Here is a 22,823-nt window from a genome sequence, read left to right as displayed (position 1 = left end):
CTCTCCCCCTCACCCCACCGTCTCCTACCTTCTCTCTGAGGTCTGAGGGTCTGATCAATGCTTCTTTGTCTCTGGATCTGTTTTTTGTTGTTGTTGTTGTTGTTTGTTTGTTTTTTAAACATATATTTTATTGATTTTTTACAGAGAGGAAGAGAGAAGAATAGAGAGTTAGAAACATCGATGAGAGAGAATCATCGATCAGTTACCTCCTGCACACCCCCTACTAGGGATGTGCCCACAGCCAAAGTACAGGCCCTTGCCTGATTCCGGTCCTTTCAGTGCGCAGGCTGACGCTCTATCCATTGAGTCAAACCGGTTTCGGCTCTGGATCTGTTTTTGTTCATCAGTTTATGTTGTTCATTATATCCCATAAATGAGTGAGATCATGTGATGTTTATTCCTCTCACTTTTAACATTGGGGCAAACTAAGACTCCTCGAGGATGCTGCCCTCTCCCTGCCGGGACTCTCCCTGGACAGTAGTTCTCTCCGTCCCCGCGGTTTTGCTTTCCAAGGATTCACTTTTTTCCTGGTCGAGCGTGGTCTAAAAATATTAAATGGAAAATTCAAAAAAATAAACATTACGTTTTCAAGTGCATACCCTCCTGAGTAGCGTGATGAAATCCCGCCCTCCTGCGCTGTCCTCCTGGGACGTAAGTCAGCCCCTTGTCCAGCGTCTCCAAGCTGCATGTTCACCCTGGCCGCTGGTCACTTAGCCGCTGCCTCGGGGGTCAGACCGACCTTTCAATGCCATGTTTAAGGGAAAAGGAGCTTTGCAGACACAATTACATTAAGGATCTTGAGATGATGGGGAGGTTACCTTGTATTTGCAGGTGGGTCCTACGTGCAATCCCAAGTGTCCTTCCGAAGGGGAAGCAGAGGGCAGTTTCACACAGAAGTCGTAGATGTGACGATGGTTGCAAGAGGCAGGAAGGATACAGGATGGAAGGGGTCATGGGCCAAGGAACTCAGGCAGCCTCTGACATGGAGGCAAGGACACTGACTCTCCCTGGAAGCCTCCAGAAGGAGCCAACCCTGCCGACACCTTGACTTTAGCCCAGGAGCACTGGGGTGCGATTTCTGGCTTCCAGAACTGTAAGAGGATACATTTGAGCCACCAGGTAGGTGGTAATTTGTTACAGCAGCCAAAGGAGGCTGATACTGGCTATTTTTGCAACAGCTTCATATAACAATCTATCATATAACAATCTACCATGTATGTTTCATGTCGGCATATACGGCTCCTGTGCTTCTCCTGTGAGTTGCCCGCTATCTTACCGCTCAGAGGTTGCCGTATTTACGTGGCCATTCTCCTGATGGACGCTTCAGGCGTCTCCAAGGCCTCACAGCGGCCCAGCCCCGCTCCTGAAAGTGTTTCGTCACAGCAGGGTGTTCGAGCATTCATTAACTGCATTTGGTCTCTCTTCCTCTTTCTGATTGATTAGAAATGACTCATGTGTGTTCCTGGTGCAAAGGGCCTCATCCACCCCCCACCCCCCATCCCGCTCCCTCCACGACCTTGGCCCGGGACCCTCTCCCAAACAGCTCATTCAGCAGATGCTTGATGATTTCAGAAGGCGAGAGGGTCGCAGGTCACGTCCATCAGCTCTCCGCAGGGCCCCCGAGGACGGCGCCCGCCCTGCTGCCGAGCAAAGCCAAGTCGGGAGCATTGCCAACATCGTGACCACAAGGGTTTCCATCTTGCTGTCTCTTCCATCACGTCCACGGGGACTTAGCTTCACTTACAAACCAAACACATATTTTCCTGTCAGCACCACACAGTTCCCCCCCGAAGAGTTAGAAGCCGGTGGCCTGCGGGCCCAGAGCTGACCTGGCCGCGGGCCAGCGATTCATGCAGTCACACAGCGGCGTCCGCAGGGCCTCCCGGAGCGGCCTCCGGGGGCACGGGGACACGAGGCTGCTGGGAACGCGTCCGTGCGCTGGCGTCAGGGTGGGGGCAGATGCGTGGAGTTCCCAGGGGAACCAGGGCCGTGGCTGAGCAAAAGCACTTTCAGTTATTCTGCAGTGACGAAGCAGAGTGTTTCCTAAAGGCACGAAAATGACTTGTGTCCCCCAAATAGCAAGATGAGAACCTTTATGTGCTGTGCTTTCTACATGCCTGCGATCCAGAGGCTGGAGGAAGACACACTGGAAAGAAGGTATATATATATATATATATATATATATATATATATATATATATATATATATATATGTTATTGATTTTTCACAGAGAGGAAGGGAGAGGGATAAAGAGCTAGAGACATCATGAGAGAGAAACATCCATCAGCTGCCTCCTGCACAGCCCCTACTTGGAATGTGCCAACAGCCAAGGTACATGCCCTTGACCGGAATCGAACTCGGAACCCTTCAGTCCCCAGGCCGATGCTCCATCCACTGAACCAAACTGGTCAGGGCAGCACTTAGGTTTTTTACTGATAAAAACTTTATAGCAGTAAGCTAATCTTCATATTATTATAAAATAGATCATTTGTGGCTTATTCATGGTCAAGAGAAGGGTTTTTTTCCTCTTAGAGACTGACTCTGGCTAGAAGGATCATAGATCTAAATTGGGACCTCAGTTACACAATCTGGCTTACTAAACAGTCAGTGGATGACTTCTATTGCAACATGAAATGCAAAGATTAGTTTGTGCACCGATACCAACAGAGGATTTAAAAACATTTTGGAGATTAGTACATCAGACTGAATAACAGTGCCTTATTTATCTACTTTATTTGGGGATGGGGGGTTAGAACATTTAAGTTGAGGCCAAAATCTTTGCCTGGTTACCAGTCCCAAGGCTGCCATTTTGGGCAATGCTTCCCCAATTCCAGATGCAGGGGGGCTGCCAGCCATCCCCCCACTAGGAAGGAACCAGCCATGCAAAGGCTGCTGGGAACAGCCTTCTGGGGTGACAGTGCAAAGCCAGGGGCAGAAGGGAAGATCATTGCTGGAGGTTGTGGGCAAGGGAGGGGTGGGGAGAGATCACAGCTCCATCCCTGGGTACCCTGTGAGTGTCTCAAAGTGGTTATGAGAACAAAGAAAACACCGCATAATACCTACCAAGCGCATGGTGATCGCTCTGTAAAGGTCAACTGTTATTATCATTGACTAGAGGTCTCTTGGCCTGGCCTGCACCCTCTCAAAATCCAGAACCCCTCGAAGGATATCAGAGAGCCAGTTTCTGCCCTATCCCTGCAGGCCAGGCCGAGGGACCCCACTGGTGCATGAATCCGTGTACTGGGCCTCTAGTATGCATATAAGATCTTTGGTTAATCTCTTCTCTCCCTTCTTCTCCCCACTTCCATGTTTCCATGCCTATGCATTGAGTTTCTGCCCCCTGGTGGTCAGTGTGTGTCATAACTACTGATCGAACGGCCAAAAGTGGCTTAGGTTTTTATATATATAGACTAGAGGCCCCGAGCACAAATTTGTGCATAAGTGGGGTCCGGCTGGCCTACTCTGATTGGGGCTGATTGGCCAGGCTGGCCAGAGGGAGGGGCTTCAGGCAGTTGGCCAGCTGCCCCCGCCCCCTGGTCGAACTCCCTGTTGTACTCCTGGTCAGGGGGACAATTTGCATATCAGCCTTTTATTATATAGGATGCTGTTGTCGTTGTTATTGGTCTTTTTCACCTCGGGGACTTTAAGGCCCTGCCTTGTCCTCAGCAGAAACATGGCTGCTTTTCTCCACCAAATGCGATAAGCTGCGAAGAGTGCCTCTGGAATGAGCCTTGCAAACATCATGCTGAGTGAACAGGGCGAGTCCCAAAAGCCCGCATGACGCATGATTCCATCCATATGAAACGGACAGGATGGACAGGTCTGTAGGGACAGAAAGCGGATTAGTGGTTGCCAGGCGCTGGGGGAGGGGGAGTGGAGAGTGACTGCTCATGTGGATGGGATCTCCTTAGGGGGTGATAGAAATGTTCTAGAATTAGGTTGTGGGGTTGGTTGCAAAACTCTGTAAGTACACTAAAAACTGTTAAATTGTACAGTTTAGGTGGGTGAACTTTATGGGAAGTAAATTTTATTTTACAAAAGAGAGAGAGAGAGAGAGAGAGAGAGAGAGAGAGAGAGAGAGAGAGAGGATGAATAGTGCCATGGTAGAGGAAGAAGGTTGGCAAGGCCTGAGGTCTGCTCCCAGAACTAAAGCCCAAGTGAGCAGGGCTGGGCTGGGCTGGGGGTGGGGGTGGGGGGGTGAGCCCACCTGGCTCACAGAGCAATGGGAGGCCAAATGCCCAGGGTCCGGCAGGATGTAGCCTAGAGCAGTGGTTGGAAACTGTGGCTCATGAGCCACATGCAACTCTTTGGCCCCTTGAGTTTTTAGCAAAGGCCAGCTTAGGAGGACCCTAATTAAGTTAATAACAATGTACCTACCTATATAGTTTAAGTTAAAAAACAAAACAAAACTTGGCTCTTCAAAGAAATTTCAATCGTACTATTGATATTTGGCTCTGTTGACTAATGAGTTTGCCGACCACTGGCCTAGGGAGCCAGGAGGAAGTCTTAGATGGTTTGCACAAAGGAGCAACGAAACGTCTCCTCCTACAAAGCCGTGCGAGGGAACGGGTCCCTCCTGCGTCGGCTGCCTGGCCCCAGCGTCACACCTGGGAAGCCCCCACTGCACTATGGGAAGAGGTGTCCTATATGGACCATCAGCTAATCCCTGGGTTCAAGGCTGGCTTTGCATCGGGTCCTAGCCCCCACTGGCGCCCTGTGATGTGAGTCCTACCGCCAGAGGTTCCAGAACTCAGCTGCTAGAACTGATTTTCCTAAATATTGTGAGCAGCTGAGGGCGAGGCAGCCTGCTACACATGGTGGGTGGTGTCCATACACACGGGATGTGAGAAGGAAAGAAAGGGAGGAAGTGGTCACCTCACCTGTGGGCTTCTACACCTGTCCACCTTATCTGGGCTTCGCCTACACCTGTCCACCCCACCTGGAGTTCTGTAAACACCTGCCCACTTCATCTGGGGCTGTCTGTACCTGTACACCTCACCCAGGGTCTGTCTACTTACCTACCTCACCTGGGTCTGTCTATACCTGGCCAGCTCACCTGGAGGCCAGCCACACTTGTCCGCCTCCCCTGGGGGCTGTCCACCTCCGTTGGGTTGGACATGCAGTTGACCAGGTGCCATTCCAGGCTCTGACTCTTGCAGACCCAGTCCCCGCAGGGCCAGGTGGATCCAACGTGGGGAGCAGAGCTGGGAGCCCCTCCCAGGCCCCCTCTGTACGTATGTTTGGAGCTGTGAGCGGCCTGGTGCCTCTTCAGTCCCTCCTGGCCTAGGGTGTGTCCGAAACATTCCTGACCCCGAGCTGGCATCTTCCCCAGGACAGAATTGGCTGGGGGAGCCGAGGCAGGCCAGGCCATTCACTGTGGCGCTTTTATTTCCAGCCTGTTTGCCCAGAATACATAGCGGCCAAGGCTCCCGTCCAGGGCTGAGCCGTCTGGGCCTCCGTTTTCTCCTCCGTCACACATGAGCACTGGTCCTTGGGCCATCAGAGCTGGCCCCTGCTCTCATCCCATGGAGCCTCCAGTGAACAAACAGCGGGGGCCCCGTGGCAGCCTAAGGCAGTGGCCGGCAAACTCATGAGTCAGCAGAGCCAAATATCAATAGGACAAGGATTGAAATTTCTTTTGAGAGCCAAGTTTTTTAAACTTAAACTTCTTCTAAAGCCACTTCTTCAAAATAGACTCACCCAGGCCGTGGTATTTTGTGGAAGAGCCACACTCAAGGGGCCAAAGAGCCGCATGTGGCTCACAAGCCGTAGTTTGCTGACCACGGGTTTAAGCTTTCAAACTTATGGTAATTTGTTACAGCAAATTTCTTTCTTTTTAAAAATATATTTTTATTGATTTTTTTTATAGAGAGGAAGACAGAGGGATAGAGAGTTAGAAACATCGATGAGAGAGAATCATCCATCAGCTGCCTCTTGCACACCCCCTACTGCGGATGTACCCGCAACCAAGGTACATGCCCTTGACCGGAATCGAACCCAGGACCTTTCAGTCCGCAGGCGGATTCTCTATCCACTGAGCCAAACTGGTTTCAGCTGTTACAGCAAATTTCATCCTGTGCTCTTCTTCCCAGGCTTCTACTGGACCAAGAACACGTGTATGGTGTATACACTCACGTGCACACACACACACACACACACGCACGCACCAACACATTACATCCATTGTGAGAAGGGCGAATGCCTGTTCCTCTCCATGTGCACCAGGGAGAGTGCTGGGCCGTCCGCCTGGATTTCTCTCCATCTGTGAAGGCGGCCCGGAGGCGCTTTCCCGCTCCTGGAGATTCTCAGCAGCTTTTGCCTCCTTCTCCCCAGCAACAGTCCCTGCTGGCTGTTGCTCTTTTCTGGACACCCTGAGGTCCTTGGGAAGACATGGCCCTGTTGTGCTCTTTGCTGAGATCCGATAAGGCCAGAGGAGGAGCCTCTCTCAAAGCCCTGGGAGTGGGCTTTCACGGGCTGTGCGCAGAGGCCTCTGCTCCTCCATGGAGTCAGCAGCTCTAGTCCTCACTTGCTGGGTCCTGGGGGACAAAGGGGGCAGAGAGCCCCCCTGTGTGAGGACAGCCCCCCCCCCCCTCAGCACCTGGCCCTGCTCCCAGACCACAGGGGGTAAAAGCCCTTGGGTCTTGTTGCAATTACCCCCCTGCACGCTTCTCCATGTTTCTGTCCACCCCCTTCCCGTCTCTCTGCCCCTCACTTCCCTCCCCTGCCTTGTGGGCTCACCCAAGGCACCCCTTCATCTGTTTGTCCCTTGTCCCAGGGATGGTCATACTGGCTGCTTCTGGTTATTCACTGGCCCTAACGAGGTAGCTGCTTGGCTGAGGCACCTTGGTCACAGCCTTTTCCTGTCAGCGAAGTCAGAGGTCACATGATGCTTTAACTTCATTAATGTCACTGGCTGCTCCCCAAGTGACAGGGTAGCTGTGTCCTCCCAGGCAGCAGGCGTCACACCCCACAGCTGCTCCTCCTGCACACAGGCACGCCCTGTTTCCCCTCTGGTTTGGGGGTCCCTGGAGGGGCTGGCTGACGTGTGCTATGAGGGTTCGACCAGAGGACCCCGGCTGGTGGCCGTGTGGACTGTGTTTGTAGGCTGGCACCTCTTCTGGTCTCAGCACTGCCACTGCCCCTGCTAGTCCCTCATCCAGGCCGGCCCCTGCACTGCCCCCGCCATCATCCCTATGGCAGATGCCGTGCGTCCCGAGGTCCCCACTGCCAGCCCAGGGCTTGGTCCAAAGCCTGTAGAGGAGCCAGGGGGAGGAGGCTGCCTGGAGAGCCCACCGGGCCTGGGAGCAGAGAGGCTTCTGGGAAAGAGCAGGAGTCGGGCAGGCAGGCGCCGAAGGAGGGCGGAGGGGTGAATTTGAACCAAGGACCAAGGCAGGCAGTGGGGTCAGCGCAGGGTGCAGGAGGAACTAGGGTGAACGAGGCTGGGCCCTCAAGGCAGCCTCGGGGCAGCCCCAAGTTTGACCTTGGTCCCCTTAAACACTAAAGAGGCCTCAGGCCAGCTGGGGTGGGCCATCCTGGAGGGAGTGGGGAGAGGACTGGAACATGAAAGGCGGTTCCCCACCAGAGGGACCACCTTTGAGCGGGCGACACTGGGAGGGGCAGGAGGGGACACCCTGCCCTCAGAGGAAGGGGTGCTGGCCCACCCCTGCTGTGTGCAGAGGGGAAAGCAGACTGAGGAGGGAGGGGCCTGGCAGCCGTGAGGACAGGCAGCCAGGGGCCTGGGTCTGAAGGCGGGCCCTGCAGCCAGCCTTAGCTTCTCCAAGGACTCTGCTCCTCATCCTCCTGGTGGGGATGGAGGGAGTGGGGAAAGGGGGAGTTTGGGAGGACACGGCGGGCCCAGCAGAGTGGGGGATGACCAGGGCACCGAGACGCAGCACCCTGTGCAGGGGCGGGGACGGGTCCACCGGCCCGGCAGGGTGGATGGGGGAACAGTCCAAAGAGGGGGTGGGTTTGGGGGGGAGGATCTTGGGCCAGGCTGGGGAGGAGGAATGGGGGGACCGTTGCGGAGGGGAGGGGGAGGGTCTGGGCCGGGTCTGGGGGTGCATCCGGGCCAGGGGCGGGCCCCGGGAGGCGGTGGGGGAGCCGGTGGAGGGGATGAGCTCAGGGGCGGGGCGGGGGCGGGGCGCGGGGGCCGGGCCGGGCGGGGGGCCGGTCCCGCTGCCCAGCCTGGCCGGGCGCGGAGAGGGCGCATGGCGCCGGGCGCACGGCGGCGCGGGGGTTGCGAACAAAGGGTCCCCGACGGCGCCGCGGGGGCAGGGTCGCTCGGACCCTGGCTTGGGTCCAACCCCGTCCCGGCCCCCTCCCCGGGTGCGGGGTCTCCGCGGAGCCCCAAAATGCGGGGCGCCCTGATCGTTCCGCTGCTCTGGCTCCTGCTGCTCCTGTCGCCGAGGGACAGTGCGCTCGCCGCCCGCCCCCCAGCCCCGTGAGTACCCCGGGCTCAGGGGGGCTGGCGGGGCACAGGGGGTTGGCCGGGCACACGGGGGCTGGTCGGGCACAGGGGGTTGGCCGGGCACTGGGGAAGGGGGCTGGCCGGGCACAGGGGGGCTGGCCACCTTCCCGGGCGGGGGTCTCAGATGGGCTCAGAGAATTATAGCGACCCGGCCAGGGCCACACAGCCCCGCGCTAGTGGGACCTAGCCTCCCGTCCCCCAATTCTTACGGGTCCGGCTGGGAAAGGAGGCCCCCTGAGACTTCAGGAGTGGCCCCCCGGGGGTACAGGGGCGCCCCAGAGTTGGGGTGCAAGCCCACCCACCTCACTGCTCCCCTTTGGGTGCCCGCGGCTGTCGTCTGGGGTGGCGATTTCAGGCTGCCCCTGGCAGGAAGGTGAGAGGTTGGTTGGGTTTTGGCTGAGAAGTGGGAGAAAGTTCGTTTTCCTGGGCAGGGCGTGGTGGTGGGGGAGGGAGTATTTGTTTGGCTTCCACATTTTTCCTGGAGTTCACTCACCGAGCTTCTGGGGCTGACACCCGGAGGAGGTGAGCCCGGAGACGTTCGCAGCAGCTGGCTCCGCAGGGAGTGTTTCCAGACCTGCCAGCTTCGGGGAGCCCTGCAAGGCTGTGGGTTCAGGGGGCTGCCTCCAGCTGCCCCAGCTCAGCCGTTGGGTCCGGCTGGGCCTTTCTGAGGTGCTTTGCAAGCAGCCTTCCCTCAGGAGGTCCCAGAATCAGGTCTCAGGGGGCCCAGGGGGTGGGGAAGGCACAGTTTGAGATCACAGTTTGAAAAGTAAGAGGGCACGCTGTGCTTGGAGCATGGGATTTCCTCCCCTGGACCTTGTGAAGTTGGAATCCCGCACACTTTTGTGCTGATGGACACCTTTTAAATATCATATCTCAGCCAGAGGGCGATCTGGGCCCCCTTGGGGTCATTCAGCATTGTCCAGGGGCATTTTGGGGTTGGCACCCCCAGTGCTGCTGGAACCTCCTGGGTAGGGGCTAGGGATACTGTTGAAAGGTCTAGGGATGCTGCTGCGTACAGATCGGCCCCCAACACACAGCATGACACAGCCCTAAAGAGAGACCTGCCTCAGCCAGGACCGGTTTGGCTCAGTGGATAGGGCGTCAGCCTGCGACTGAAGGGTCCCGGGTTCGATTTCGGTCAAGGGCATGTACCTTGGTTGCGGGCACATTCCCAGTAGGGGGTGTGCAAGAGGCAGCTGAGCGATGATTCTCTCATCGATGTTTCTAACTCTCTGTCCCTCTCTCTTCCTCTCTGTGAAAAATCAATAAAATATATTAAAAAAAAAAAAAAAAAAAAAAAAAAAAAAGAGAGAGAGAGAGCCCTGCCTCAGAAGGACCAAGTCCAGAGCTCCTTTGCTGAAGAGTTTGAGACAGTGTTTGGCTCCTTGGGATCTTACCGCTGTTGAGTGAGACAGAACCCCCATGCTGGGGTTACTACTGACTTGGGGTTCAAGATTAGCTGGCCTCCAGGCTTCTGCCCACTGTCCTGAAGGGTGATCGTGTTTTAGGAAAAGCCTCGGATCCTGTCCCATGTTGTTGGCTTTTTTTTTTTTTTTTTTTTTTTTTAGAAATCTCTAGCCCCAGAATAGCAGCATGGATCTGCAAGGCCAACACGGTCTACCCAAACATGTCAAACTCGCGGCCAGCGGGCCACACGCCTCATTCAAATCAGTGACACTTTACCAAGCACCACCTTTTCCTGGACTAAAGAGTGAGAGGCCAGTGTGGGCTCCAATGCCAGGGCCCACAGTGATCGGCTGGTGAGCACACCTCCAGCCGCGGCTCCTGGCACACAGGGACTTGCACCAGGTCCCATTGGGTCCGCGGGGCCTTTGGGGGCAGACGCGAACCCAGATCTGGATGAGGGCTCTGAAGGCAACCGAGGAAGACAAACATGCAGATTGTGTATTTCCCAGATGCTCCTCCACACCCAGCACAGGGCTCAGCCGGGAGCTGGACGGAAAGACTCTGTCCTAAACGAGGCCACATTCCAGGGCAGCAGCGAGACAGGACCCACAGGAGTTCAGGGTCCCTGCGCCTGAGTCAGTGTTAGGTGGTGGCCTTCCGTGGGTGGCCTCCGGGGACTGTGTGCCCTGGATCATTGCGTGCACTCTGCACCCAGCCCCGCACAGGGAGCTCAGCGCCTTTTTTTTTTTTTTTTTTTTTTTTTACAGAGAGGAAGGGAGAAGGATAGAGAGTTAGAAACATCCATCAGCTGCCTCCTGCACACTCCCTACTGGGGATGTGCCTGCAAACCAAGGTACTTACTTGCCCTTGGCCAGAATTGAACCTGGGACCCTTCAGTCCATAGGCCGACGCTCTATTCACTGAGCCAAACCGGTTAGGGTGAGCTCAGGGTCTTGGCACCCTCTTGTCGGTGCGGGAGCCAGACACTACACATCACATACGAAGCAAGGATCTTCCTGCGCGAGATGGTACATGTCCATTCCCGGCATCACTGCGCACTCTGCGGAGGGCTGGGGTTGGAAGGAATACGTACGATCCGTGGTCAGTACACATTCAGGTCAGTGCTGGATCTGGACATCCATGAAACCCAGGGTCATTGCATGCTCCAAAGGTACAGTTACAACGCACGCTCTGTGCATGGCTGGAGCCAAGCACTGCCCTCAGGAACCCAGCTGGCAGGCGCTTGTTGGTGCTGGAGTCGGACGGAATATGGGACCCCATGGTCACTACTTCAGTCACTGCTGGATCTGGCCAGTGCACCATCACAGTTAGGGTCTCTGGCCACTCTCATTAGTGCTGGAGTCACATAGTAGAGGGTAAGTCCCCGAGACCCCTGCAGGCTGTGGTCAGTCCTGCAGTGGGACAGTACAAGTAGGAGTTCAGGGTGCGTGAACTCTGGTTGTTATTTGAGCCAGACAGAGCACAGGGGTCTCCTGGGGCTGGTGCTGCAGGAACCCCTGTGCCAAACTTTTCATGAAGTTGTAATGAAGTCCAGTTTATCAGTGCTTTCTTTGATGCATTGGGATTGTACTTTTAGTATCTTATTCATGGAATCTTTGCCTAACACAAGTTCACAGAGCCTTTCTCCTATGTTTTCTTCTAGTGCTTTTATAGTTTTACATTTAGCGTCTGACCCACATTGAATTCATCTTTTTGCATGTGGGTGTCGGGTTGTCTCAGAGGGGATTTTGGGAAATGCCTAGCCCAGAGTTTCCCCTTTTGCCTGTTTCTTTCTCGTGTCCATAGTTCTGCTCAGTTGGAGTTGTGCTGTCTTTGGTGCTGGTGCTCTTGGCACTTGTTGTTGCCTTGTGAACAGGCCCCGCGGTTATGGACGACCTTTGTGATTTCCAGGGGAAAACTGCAGAATATGAGGAGGCAGGAGCGCGGGTGGGGAGGCCTGGGACTCAGGCCATGAGGGCACCCAGGGCCCTCTCCTCTCTGGCTGTGTGATCTGGTGCACGCTCTTTCTCCTGCTGCCAGATCAGCTCTCCTGTCAGGAGTGTCAAGCTGAGGATCTTTAAAAAGAGAGAGATGTGTTGATTCCATTGTGCAAGAAGCTTTTCCTGTGTTGGGTCGTTCTCAGTTTGGCTTTAGGGGTTCGTTCTTAAAAATCAATTCTGTGGGAGGCTCCTTGCTTCTTTCCGCTGGGTTCCGGAGCCTGACTGTGTGGGTTCAAATCCTGGTGCCTCACCGATCCGGGCACGTGACTCGGCCGCTCCAGGACTTGATTTCTGATTCTGTAAATGGGAGAGGCTCACACTTCTCCCAAAGTGGCTGTGAGGAGGAAGTCGAGTCCTGCCCATTTGCTGCAGGAAGGGTACTTCAGACTGTGCGTGTGGCACGTGCGAGTGTCCGATGGCGGAGGAAAGGCCAGAGGCCAGAACGCAGAGATCGATGGAGTGTGTGGCACTGGGCAGATTCAGAGAGGCCAGATTCTTACCCAACGAGGGCGACCAAGGTGACCAGGCCGGACCATGGTTTTCAGGAGCTCACAGTTTGAGGGGAATGCAGAAGCATCAAGTGGCCGTGCTCTCTGGGGATGGCCAGGAACAGGTGGGAGTCAGCCTGGGGTGCACCCTGATCCTGCCGGGGTGGCAGTGAGGCCAGGGGTGGGTCAGACAGCCCTTGGCCTTCACCACGGCTCTCCTCTCCCGCAGGGGCTATTTGATCACGGCGCCCTCCGTCTTCCGCTCGGGTGTGGAGGAAGTCGTCAGCGTGACCATCTTTAACTCCCCGGGGGAAGTCACGGTCCAGGCTCAGCTGGTGGCCCAGGGCGAGGCGGTGGCGTGGAGCCAGGGAGCCATCCTGGGTAGGTCTCTGGGGTGTCTGATGGCGGCTTCCTCTTCCTTTGCACAGGGGAGCCATTTGCTGGCCTTCAGGGCTTGGGCAGGGTGGACATTGCTTTGCTTCCTCCCATCCCACCTCCCTGGAGCCCTGGCAGGGAGGGAGGGAGGGCAGGGTGAGTTCTCCCCATTTCTCAGACGAAGAGAGTAAGGCCCCAGAGGGGCAGCCGCCTGCCCAGAATGGGAAATCCGAGTCCAGGTCCTGTGGGTGCAGATATGGATGGAGTCAGGCACACTTTCATGCCTCAAGAGGTGGGATGGGGGCCAGAGGTGGGATGGGGGCCACAGCAGACCTTTTTCTGAGCTTTGACCCCCTCCCCCCACCTCACCCCCGTGTGGTGCTGGACCCAGACTGGGGCTCACAACCTGATGGAGCTTAGGCCCCTGGCCAGCTTTTCCCAGTTGCCTCGGTAAACTGCAGAGAGCACAGTGCGGGCCTCCCGGCCCTGCCTCAGGGGCCCCCAGGCTGGTCGGGCAGGCGACTCGTTCCTCACACGGAGCATGGGCATGACGCAGCCGCAGAGACAGATGGGCTGGGACTCTAGTGGGGCAGCCCCCGTCCTCCGGGGGGACATGGGGAGGCCGACCAGGGATGGAAAGTAGGAGAAGGGGTTGGGTGAGCAGGAGGAGTGCAGGGAGCCCCTATTCCTCTCCCTGGCCAGCCCCAAACCAGCTCAGGTTGGCTTCAGTGACAGAGGTTTAGGGCCTCTCAGAACTAGAAGCGTCCATGGACATTACTGGCCATCTCCCGGCCACACTCCCGGGTGGGCCCCTGCCTCCTCAGAGGAAGAGGTGGTGGGGTTCCCAGGATTCCCTCTGAGTGGTGCATCTTGGGTCGTAGACTCAACTCAGACCCAGTTCCTGTGGCCAGGGGCATGGCCTGTGCCGGTTGGCCTATCCTGGGCCATCATGTGCTCAACCCTGAGCCCATCCCTGTGAGAAGGACAGAGATTTGCACAGAGCTCCACCAAATGACATGGGCTGGGAGCTGGTCCGGTGGTTCCTACAAGGAAATCAGGGTTTGGCTAGCAAGGACCGGTTGGAATGGGGGTGGGGGTAGGGGATTCATTCTCGGAGGCAGAAACAGTAGATGTCTAAATAAGCCCTGAAGGCCAGTAAGTCCTGAGAGCAAATGGCTTCGTTTGGGTAGAGGAGAGAGGCGATGGGAGACCAGTCAGATTCATCCGAGCAAGGTCCACTGGGAACCTCCGTCTCTTCTTCTTTCTCCTGTTCCTCTTCCCCGGAGTTTCTCTTTGCTCCCCTCACAGCTTACCTTGGGCAGAGGCCAGGGGTGAAGTGAATCAAGTATGCAGGCCGGCCAACTTTCCCCTGAATAGCTCAGCTTTGTCCATCCCCTCCGGCCTTCAACTCTCGCCAGTTTGGCAAGCCCAGCCCAGCCCAGCCCAGCCAGCCCAGTGTGATCCAGGGTATATGCTTGTTCACAGAAAATCCCTCTGGTGTGAGAAACCCCTGTTTGTAAGGCTGCAGGCCGGGGAGCTTGGGCAGGAAAACACAGCTTCTGGTTTAACCGTGTTCGTTTTATTTCCATTTTTTAGATAAAGGGACAGTCAAACTCAAGGTAAGCTATGAGCTTTTAAAAAATCATAAACCCCCGCCTTGGAAATAAAGAATCGAATTGGATGGGACAAGAAATGTTGTATGTGTTTTGAGAAAAATCACTGAGAAAAACAATGATGGATGAGGAAAAATTTTAGAAAAAGAGAAGTCACCCATAATCCCCACCCTATACTTCTCACTTTTTCACTTTTCCTGCAAATCCTTTTCCACGTGGGCACATTTTTTTTCATGGTTGCAATTAAAGGGCATACACCATAGTGTTTCCTGCTGTTTTCTCTAAACACATTGTACAAACATACTTCCATGTTTCAAAGTCTCTGTAATTATATTCTGCATCCTGTTGTAAACAGCATCTTACTGCATCCCTTTTATGTATAGTTGATCCTTGAACAATGAGGGAGTTATCAATGCCACCACCACCCCCCTCTCCCCAGTGCAGTGGAAAATCCGTGTATAACTTTTGACTTCCCCAAAACTTAACTACAGTCATTCCCTCGGTATTCAAAAAGAATTGGTTCCAGAACTTCCCCCAGATACCAGAATCTGAGGGTGCTACGGTCCTTTAGATAAAACTAGAGGCATGGTGCACTAATTAATGCAGGGGTGGGGTCCAGCGGCCTGCCCCAATGGAAGCCCGTCAGGCCGGGCTGGCTGGGGGGAAGGGCTTCAGGTGGTTGGCCAGCCAGCCCCAATCTAGATCGGGGTGGGAGGGTGGGGCCGATCGGGCCTGATCCTGCTGGTTGGCTGTCACAGTGCACATCAGAGCTACTGGTCGTTTTGGTCGTTCTGCCATTCCGGTCTCTGGGCATATATATATGGCATAGAATAATGCATACAGTCAGTCAACCTTTTGCATCCGTGGATTCCCAACCCCAGATCAAAAATTCCGTTTTCACCCAGTGGTTGGCTGAATTCACAGATGCAAAACCTACAGATATGAAAGGCCAATATTTATTGAAAAAAATCTGCAATTCCAGTGTTCAAAGGTCAACTGTAGTAATTTACAAAGCTCTCGCCTTGTACATATTTAGATTTTTAAAAATCGCTTTTAGGGTTTTGATACTGTAATCCAAAGGTTGCCAGCATCTTTGTGTGTAAAGCTGTTATCCGCGCGCAGATTTCTGCTTTTGGCTAAACACTCTGAAAAGGAGTTACTTGTCTGGATCTAGGCCTCTTGCTCGGTCCTGCTTTGTTTTATTTTAGTTTTTTAAACGATTGATTGATTGATTGATTGATTGAACTTAGAGAGAGAGAGGAAGGAAGAGAGAGAAACATCAGTTTGTGGTCCCACCCATGTATGCACTGGTTGCTTCTTGTATGTGTCCTGACTGGGAATCGAACCTGCAACCTTTGTGCATTGGGGTGATGCTCTAACCACCTGAGCTACCTGGCCTGGTGGTAGAAGATACAGCATTGCCCGTCCACAGCACCGCTCACCATACATTAGAGACTAAATTTCCCACAGCCTTGTTGGCATTGACTATTGTTATTTACAAATTATTTTACATACCAAACGACACCATAGGTAAGATTTCTAGGGGTTTGTAAGCCCTGAAATTGTAGGCGTTGACTGAGTTAGCTAGTCCTTAACTGTTATCAGATGCTCAGAGAAGTCCCTGAATGAATGGACTAATTTGAGAGTCGTTCTTTTTTGTTGTTGTTATAATTTTTATTTATTTTATTTAACTTTTTAAAAATTTCTTTATTAAGGTATTTGTCCTCACCCTCCCATTCCCACCCCCCACCCTTCCCCACTCATGTCCCCAACCCCCTATTGGCCTTGACCACTGGCTAGGCTCATATGTGTGCACACAAGTACTTTGGTTTACCTCTCCCTTTTATCCCCACCCTCCCTCTGAGGTCCGACAGTCTGACCCATGGCTCCTTATCTCTGGGTCTGTTCTTGTTCCTCAGTCTGTGTTGTTCACCATTTTTCCGAGATGAGTGAGATCATGTCCTACTGGAAATATACTTATAAGAATCGAAAATGAGACAAGTAGTAATGGTTATGATTGAGAGTCATTCTTAGTTGTAATGGGCCCCATGCCAGTGATCAGAATGCAGTCTGAGGTGGGCGGGTGTGTCATTCGCGCTGTGGCACGGAGGTCGGAGGTCGGAGGTCGGTTACATCCGCTCCTTCTCGGGAGCCTTTCTCCGGAGGGAAGCTTACACGTGGCAATGACTGGAGGCATTTATGGGTGTCACAGCGGCGGTGGGGCGGTTGCTCCTGGCATCGAGGGCATTGACACTAGCCTGGCTTTTAACATTTATTAGAAAGAAAATATAACCGCACATCAACACTCCAGGTGCCCAGAACCTCCCGGCCCCAGAGAGCAAACCGGCCCCAGATGGCAGCAGTTTGCTGCTCCGGGACATAGGGCAGCCCCGGTCAGGGCTAAGGTCATGTGCGGCCCCTACCACCGCACACCAGGAGGCGCTTTTCCCAGGGTACGTGCTGTGGGTTTGCAGGGAGACCGGTGAAGGCCTGTGGAATTCTGGGAGAGGAGCCAGTGGGTCTTAACCCACTAGGGGCCAGTAGCACCCTCAGTTATGGCAACTAGAAATGTCTCCAGACTCGGCCAGTGTCCTCTGGGGTGGGGGTGAGGGTGGGGGCCACAGAATCCTCCCCCACCGCTAACCCAAGCTGAGAAATGCTCACCCGGAGCTTCTCTAACTGCGATGGATCCAGGACCCTTTTGGAAGTCTCTAGATGCCCTACCTCCACCTGTGACACCCAAAAAATGCCTCCATGAACTGCCAAGCGTCCTCTGGGGGGCACGGTCACCACAGGCGACACCCCCACCCTAGGCCTCCCCGTGGCTTTCCCAGCACCGAGGTCCCTTCCAGAGTGCCCCCCGTTCCCAATGCTCCACGCTCTGCACGCAGGTGCCCCCGGGGCTCCGGGGCCAGGCCCTCCTGAAGGTGTGGGGCCGGAGCCGGCAGGAGGAGGGCCCCCTCTTCCACAACCAGACCTCCGTGACCCTGGATGCCCGGGGAGCCTCCGTGTTCATCCAGACCGACAAGCCGGTGTACAGGCCCCGGCACCGAGGTGGGCGCCGGGGGTGGGGGGCGCCGGGGCGGGCGGGGTTGGGGGGCGCCGGGGCGGGCGGGGGTGGGGGGCCCGGGGACGGGGGGCGCAGGGGCGGGGGGCGCAGGGGCGGGGGGCGCCGGGGCGGGGGGCGCCGGGGCGGGCGGGGGTGGGGGGAGGGCTGGCCGTGGCCTGGAGCTGCTACACGTCTCTCTGCTTTCTCCCAGTGCTCATCAGCGTCTTCACCGTCACCCCAGACCTGAGGCCCATCAGTGAGAAGGTGAGATTTGCTTCTAAACCGTGAGCCCGGACCACCCGCTGAGACACCCTGGCCGGGGCCACCGGCAGCAACTAGCCTTTCTCCTCTGTCCTCTTACCATCTTCACCCCCAATTCCAGCCCCTCCCCGGGCCTCCACTTCTCCTGGGAGGCCCCGGGGAGGTCTGTGGGACAGGAGCGGGGGAGAATGCTGGAGGGGCCCTTTGCTGGTGTGGCTCAGTGGATAGAGCATCGGCCCGCGGACTGAAGGGCCCCAGGCTCGATTCTGGTCAAGGGCACATGCCTGGGTTGTGGGCTGGATCCCTGGTGAGGGTGTGCGGGAGGCAGCTGATCGATGATTCTCTCTCATCATTGATGCTTCTAGCTCTCTCGCCCTCTCCCTTCCTCTCTGAAATCAATAAAAATCTATATTAAAAAAAGGACGCTGGTGGGTGCCCTTTTCCTCCTTCTTCCCCTCCTCCTTCCCCTCCTCCTTCTCCTTCTCCTCCTCCTTCTTCTTCTAACATGTTTTTATTGATCTTTAGAGAGAGAGGAAGGGAGAGTGATAGAGAGAAACATCGATGAGAGCATCGATCAGCTGCTTCCTGCACTCCCCCTACTGGGGGATCAAGCCCGAAACCTGGGCATGTATTCTGACCTGACCGGGAATCGAACCAGTGACCTCTTGGTTCCTGGGTCAGTGCTCAACGGCTGAGCCACACCAGGCCAGGGTAAATCACCCTTTCTTATAAGGACACCACCCTATTTGACGGGGCCCTATTCCAACCACCTCATCGTAAGCGGGTTATCTCTATGAAGTACCGCTATCTCTGTGAAGTGCAGTCATTCCGAGGAACCAGAGGCTAGGCTGTCCACCTAGGAATTTGGTGTGGTGGGAGGCGCCGTTCAACCCATGACAGCAGCTGTGGGTGCCTCGGGGACCAGGCCACGCGTGGACGAAGACAAAACGTGCACGGAGGGCTGGGGTTTGGGGGGGGGGGGTGTAGCTCACTGCCTCCCTCTGTCTGTGTTGCAGCTGGAAGCCTACATCCTGGTGAGTGGCCTGCCCTGCCCGGCTGGACTCGGCCTGGTTAGCCTGGTCTGTCTGCACCCACTGCCCACCCACCGCTTCCCGCCTGCCCAGTGCCATGCACGGAGGGGACCTCGGTTAACCCTGGTCCCTGGGTCCACTGTGGGGCAGGCCATCGTGTGTCCCACTGTCTCTTGGTAGATTGCACCCACATTCCTAAACGGTCGCCCCTGAATGGCGAGACAGGCCCGCCCGTCCCCTGCCACCCCCTTGTCCTCGGACAAGGCCCTCTGTGTCCCCCACTCTCTCGGCTTTGCTCCCGTGTGATGGGTAACACGGGGCCTGCCCTCGTGCTGTCCTGCCCGGAGAGGGGGCCGGAGGGGCACGTGCCCGCGGCCTGAGCTCCTGTGTGCCCCGCAGGATCCCCGGGGCTCGAGGATGATGGAGTGGAGGCACCTGGAGCCGGTCTGCTGTGGTGAGTCCCCTCCCGCCCCGCCCCTTCCTTCTTCTGGGCTTTGGCTGCAGCTCAGGGTGGCAGATGCGGTAATGCTTCAGGGAAGCAGCACGTGGGCTGCCCAGGACCCTCCGCCCATGCTCCTCTGAACCGGGATCCGGCGGGCACACCTGCCAGTAACTGGGCACCTTTCTGGGACATCGGGGCCTCATTTGTCAGCACCCCAACCTTCCTCCCACTGAAGGCCTCCCACCCATCACCCCCCACTCAGCACCCACCCAGCACCCACCCAGCACCAAGTGTCTTTTCTCAAACTAGGGGTCAGAGGCTCTGCTGTAGCTCAGAAGCTGGCATTCTTTTCCTTTCTCGATGACAACTGACCTCTCCCTTTTAGCTCTGACCCTAAGGGAGGTGGAACCCCGAGACAGGGGAGGTGATAGGTGACATTTGGGGGGGCTACCTCAGCCGGGAAATGTGCACGCGTGACCGACCTGGAGTCCTTCGGGGCTTCGGGGCTCCAGGAGCCTCTGAGCCAGGCGTGGAGAGCGGGGCCTCCAGCAGGCGCGGGCCTCAGTGGTTGGCGTGGTGCCATGCCTCCAAGCCCCCTGGGCGGCCCTTGACTGCTCCCCACGTCCACCCTTCCCGGTTCTGAGGGCTGCAGAGCAGGGACAGGGTGCATGCAAGCTCCTCGCCAGAGGAACGCCTCGTGGGAGCAGAGAGGAGAGCTGGGCGGGCTGCTCCTGGCTCCCCCAGCTCCCGGCCTGTCCCTCGCCTCGGTGGCAGGGCTCACCCAGGAGTCCAAGATGCAGTCTCCCTGCTCTCCCAGCTGTCAGGGTGGTTATCCTGCTGGGGGACGCACCCCCCCCAGCCTCACACCCCCTCTGGCTTCCCCAGGGGCTCCTTGGGGTGGGGGGAGGCACAGGGTCCCCAGCGTGCCTCTACCTTGACCCCCCCCCCTCCCCCGGCCCAGCCAGCTCTCTGCACACACACCTGCCCCAGGATTCGGGGTGTCTCTCTCGATACAGGCATCACCAACATGACGTTCCCCCTGTCCGACCAGCCGGTGCTGGGAGAATGGCTCATTTTTGTTGAAATGCAAGGCCACGTGTACAACAGGTCCTTTGAAGTTCAGAAGTATGGTAAGCCTCGGGTCCTAGGACTTCAGATCTGGGAGAAACCGCTGATCAGGGATGACACTGACGGTGAGGGGAGGACGGCAGGAGACCCGTGCATCGAGGGTTGGGTCTGCTGGCCTTTGTCATGTTTTTAGTTTCTTTTTAAAAAATATGTTTTTATTTATTTTTAGAGAGAGAGGAAGGGAGAGAGAGAAGGGAGGAAGAGATAGAAACACCAATGAGAAAAATGTCCATCCCCTAGCTGCCTCCTGTACACCCCTTCCTGGGGACCGAGCCTGCACCTGAGCATGTGCCTTGCTCAGTAATCGAACCAGCAACCCCTTGGTGCACGGGTCTGATCCTCAACCACTGAGCAACACTAGCCAGCTGTTAGGCCTTTTCTAAAAAATAGTGGTAAAATATAAGAAACATGAAATTACCATCTGAACCATTTCTAAAAAGTGGACAACTCAGTGGCATTAACTACGTTTGCATTGTTGTGCAAATAGCACCACCATCCATCTCCAGTCCTTTTCTTATCTTCCCAGACTGAAACTCTGCCCCATTAACACTAACTCCCTATTTCCCCTCCCCAAGCCTGGCACACACCCCCTTCTCTCCCCCCCGCGCCCCCCCCCCCCCAGCCTGCCCATCTGCTTTCTGTCTCCGTGAATCTGACTCCCCCCAGGGACCTGAACGTGGGATCACACTGTATTTGTCTGGTTGGGTCCAGCTCTTTCTCTCAGAGTGTCCTCAAGTTCATCCACATTGTAGCATGTGTCAGAATTTCCTTCCCTTTTAAGCCCGTCTTTTCCTCCGGTTATTTTATCCTTGTGCTGACCCTGTGAGGCATCTCCACTTTACAGGTGGGGAAACTGAGGCCGAGAGAGCCATTAAGGAAAGTGCTCAAGTGACAAGAGCTAGGGAGTGAACATGCCCGAGCCAGTTACTCTGGTTCTGTGCTAACATCTCCCCTACATGGTCCAGGGCTTCTCCTTTTAAGAGGAAGCTCCTGGTCTAGCTGGTGTGGCTCAGTGGTTGAGCATTGACCCATGAACCAAGAGGTCCCCAGTTCCATTCCCGGTCAGGGTGCATGCCCGAGTTGCAGGCCCAGTCCCCAGTGGGAGCATACAGGAGGCAGCTGATGGATGTCTCTCATCGATGTTCTCTGTCTCCCTCCCTCTCACTTCCTCCTTCTAACATCAATATAAACATATTTTTTTTAAACAAGGAAGATCCTGGAAGGAAAGCCATAGAGGTCAGGGTGTGGGTTATAAGCAACAGAACCCTAGTGAATATTCAGGAAGCAATAGAAAAGGAATTTATTTTATTTTTATTTTTGTGAAGCCTCACTGGAGGATATTTTCTCCATTGATTTTTAGAGGGAGTGGAAAGGAGAAGGGACGGAGGGAGGGAGGGAGAGAGAGAGAGAGAGACATTGATGTGAGAGAGACACATTAATTGATTGCCTCCCTCACATGCCCCAGCATGCCCGGGGTGGGGGCTGGGGGTATTAAACCTACAACCCTGGTATGTGCCCTTGACTGAGAATTGAACCTGTGACTCTTCAGTGCACAGACAGACACTAACCACTGAGCACACCAGCGAGGGCCAAAGAAAAGACATTTATCAGCTCGGCTTGGTTCACGTAACAAGCTGGTGGGACCGAGTTTCCTTTGCGGCTCCCGGGTATCGGTCCCTCCTCCCTGAGTTGTGAGCTGCACGGGGCGCCCGGTGGCTGGGTCCTCCCGGGGCTGAGTCATAGGGGCAAATCACAGTCACAAGCACCTCAGGGTATCCCTAGTTGGTCCAGGAGCCACTGGCACACCCCGGGAATGGGATGGGGTTCGCTGTACTCAAAGCACGTGGACCCCTGAGAGAAACGGGGTGCTGGTCCCCCAAAGACAGGAAATGGATGCGGCTGGCAAACCCCAGACAGCTGCCAGTGCTCAGCAGAGGGGGGCATGGGTTCTAACAGTGTAAGCGTGCGGTGGCGGCTGCCATCCCTCTGATGCCCAGGACTCTTCTGAGGCCAGCCTGGGGCGGGGAGCACCCACTTCCCTCCTCTCTGCTCTCTCCCTTCAGCGCTGCCCAAGTTCGAGCTCCTTATTGACCCGCCCCGCTACATCCGGGATGTGGATGCCTGCGAGACGGGCACCGTGCAGGCCAGGTGAGAAGGGGGTCCCCCACAGGCATGCCCGCCCCCACGGACATGCTCCTCCTCTTTGGAACACACCCTCCCCTAAGGGGGCACCCTTCCCCAACTGGACCCCTCCCCCGTGGGTGTAGCCCTTCCCCAGGCTTCTGCTCCCCTTTCTCCTCTACGGCCCCACAGCTGTGGGCTGGCCCGAGAGTGGTCTCCGGAGGGGGCTGCCCCTTTGATGGCCAGGCCTTTGACCCAGGCTGAAGTGCGGGGCTGACCGGAGGTCATCAAGAGACACTGTCCCTTTCTGGGGCTCCTTCGAGGCCCCTTGTCCCGCCCCAGCCCTGCTGCCTGCTGGAGGTGCTGGCCTGCCTCAGGCTGCTCTCTGAGCCGTGTGTGGTCAAAACCCAGGGATGAGTGTGCTGGACACTCACACATTC

At 55.9% G+C, this 22,823-nt stretch overlaps 1 protein-coding gene across 2 annotated transcripts in view; it reads left to right on the top strand.

Moving 5' to 3' along the window:
* Positions 1 to 8,164: 8,164 nt before the first annotated feature.
* CPAMD8 (C3 and PZP like alpha-2-macroglobulin domain containing 8) overlaps positions 8,165 to 22,823 on the top strand; it is a 64,592-nt gene continuing 49,933 nt past the window's right edge. For both annotated transcript variants that reach the window (XR_006740140.1, XM_036415886.2), the window contains exons 1-9: positions 8,165 to 8,441; positions 12,593 to 12,744; positions 14,335 to 14,357; positions 17,243 to 17,405; positions 17,612 to 17,664; positions 18,678 to 18,695; positions 19,092 to 19,146; positions 20,151 to 20,264; positions 22,326 to 22,410. Coding sequence is in view for 1 of the 2 variants with exons in the window: in XM_036415886.2 (XP_036271779.1) it covers positions 8,209 to 8,441; positions 12,593 to 12,744; positions 14,335 to 14,357; positions 17,243 to 17,405; positions 17,612 to 17,664; positions 18,678 to 18,695; positions 19,092 to 19,146; positions 20,151 to 20,264; positions 22,326 to 22,410 (896 nt within the window). In the remaining variant the exon portion in view is untranslated. The remainder of the gene's footprint in view (positions 8,442 to 12,592; positions 12,745 to 14,334; positions 14,358 to 17,242; positions 17,406 to 17,611; positions 17,665 to 18,677; positions 18,696 to 19,091; positions 19,147 to 20,150; positions 20,265 to 22,325; positions 22,411 to 22,823) is intronic.

This window comes from Pipistrellus kuhlii, unplaced genomic scaffold, assembly GCF_014108245.1.
Source record: "Pipistrellus kuhlii isolate mPipKuh1 unplaced genomic scaffold, mPipKuh1.p scaffold_m20_p_52, whole genome shotgun sequence".
Lineage (NCBI taxonomy): Eukaryota > Metazoa > Chordata > Mammalia > Chiroptera > Vespertilionidae > Pipistrellus > Pipistrellus kuhlii.
The sequence above is the reverse complement of the archived record's forward strand: the minus strand, read 5'-3'. Positions and strand labels throughout refer to the sequence as shown.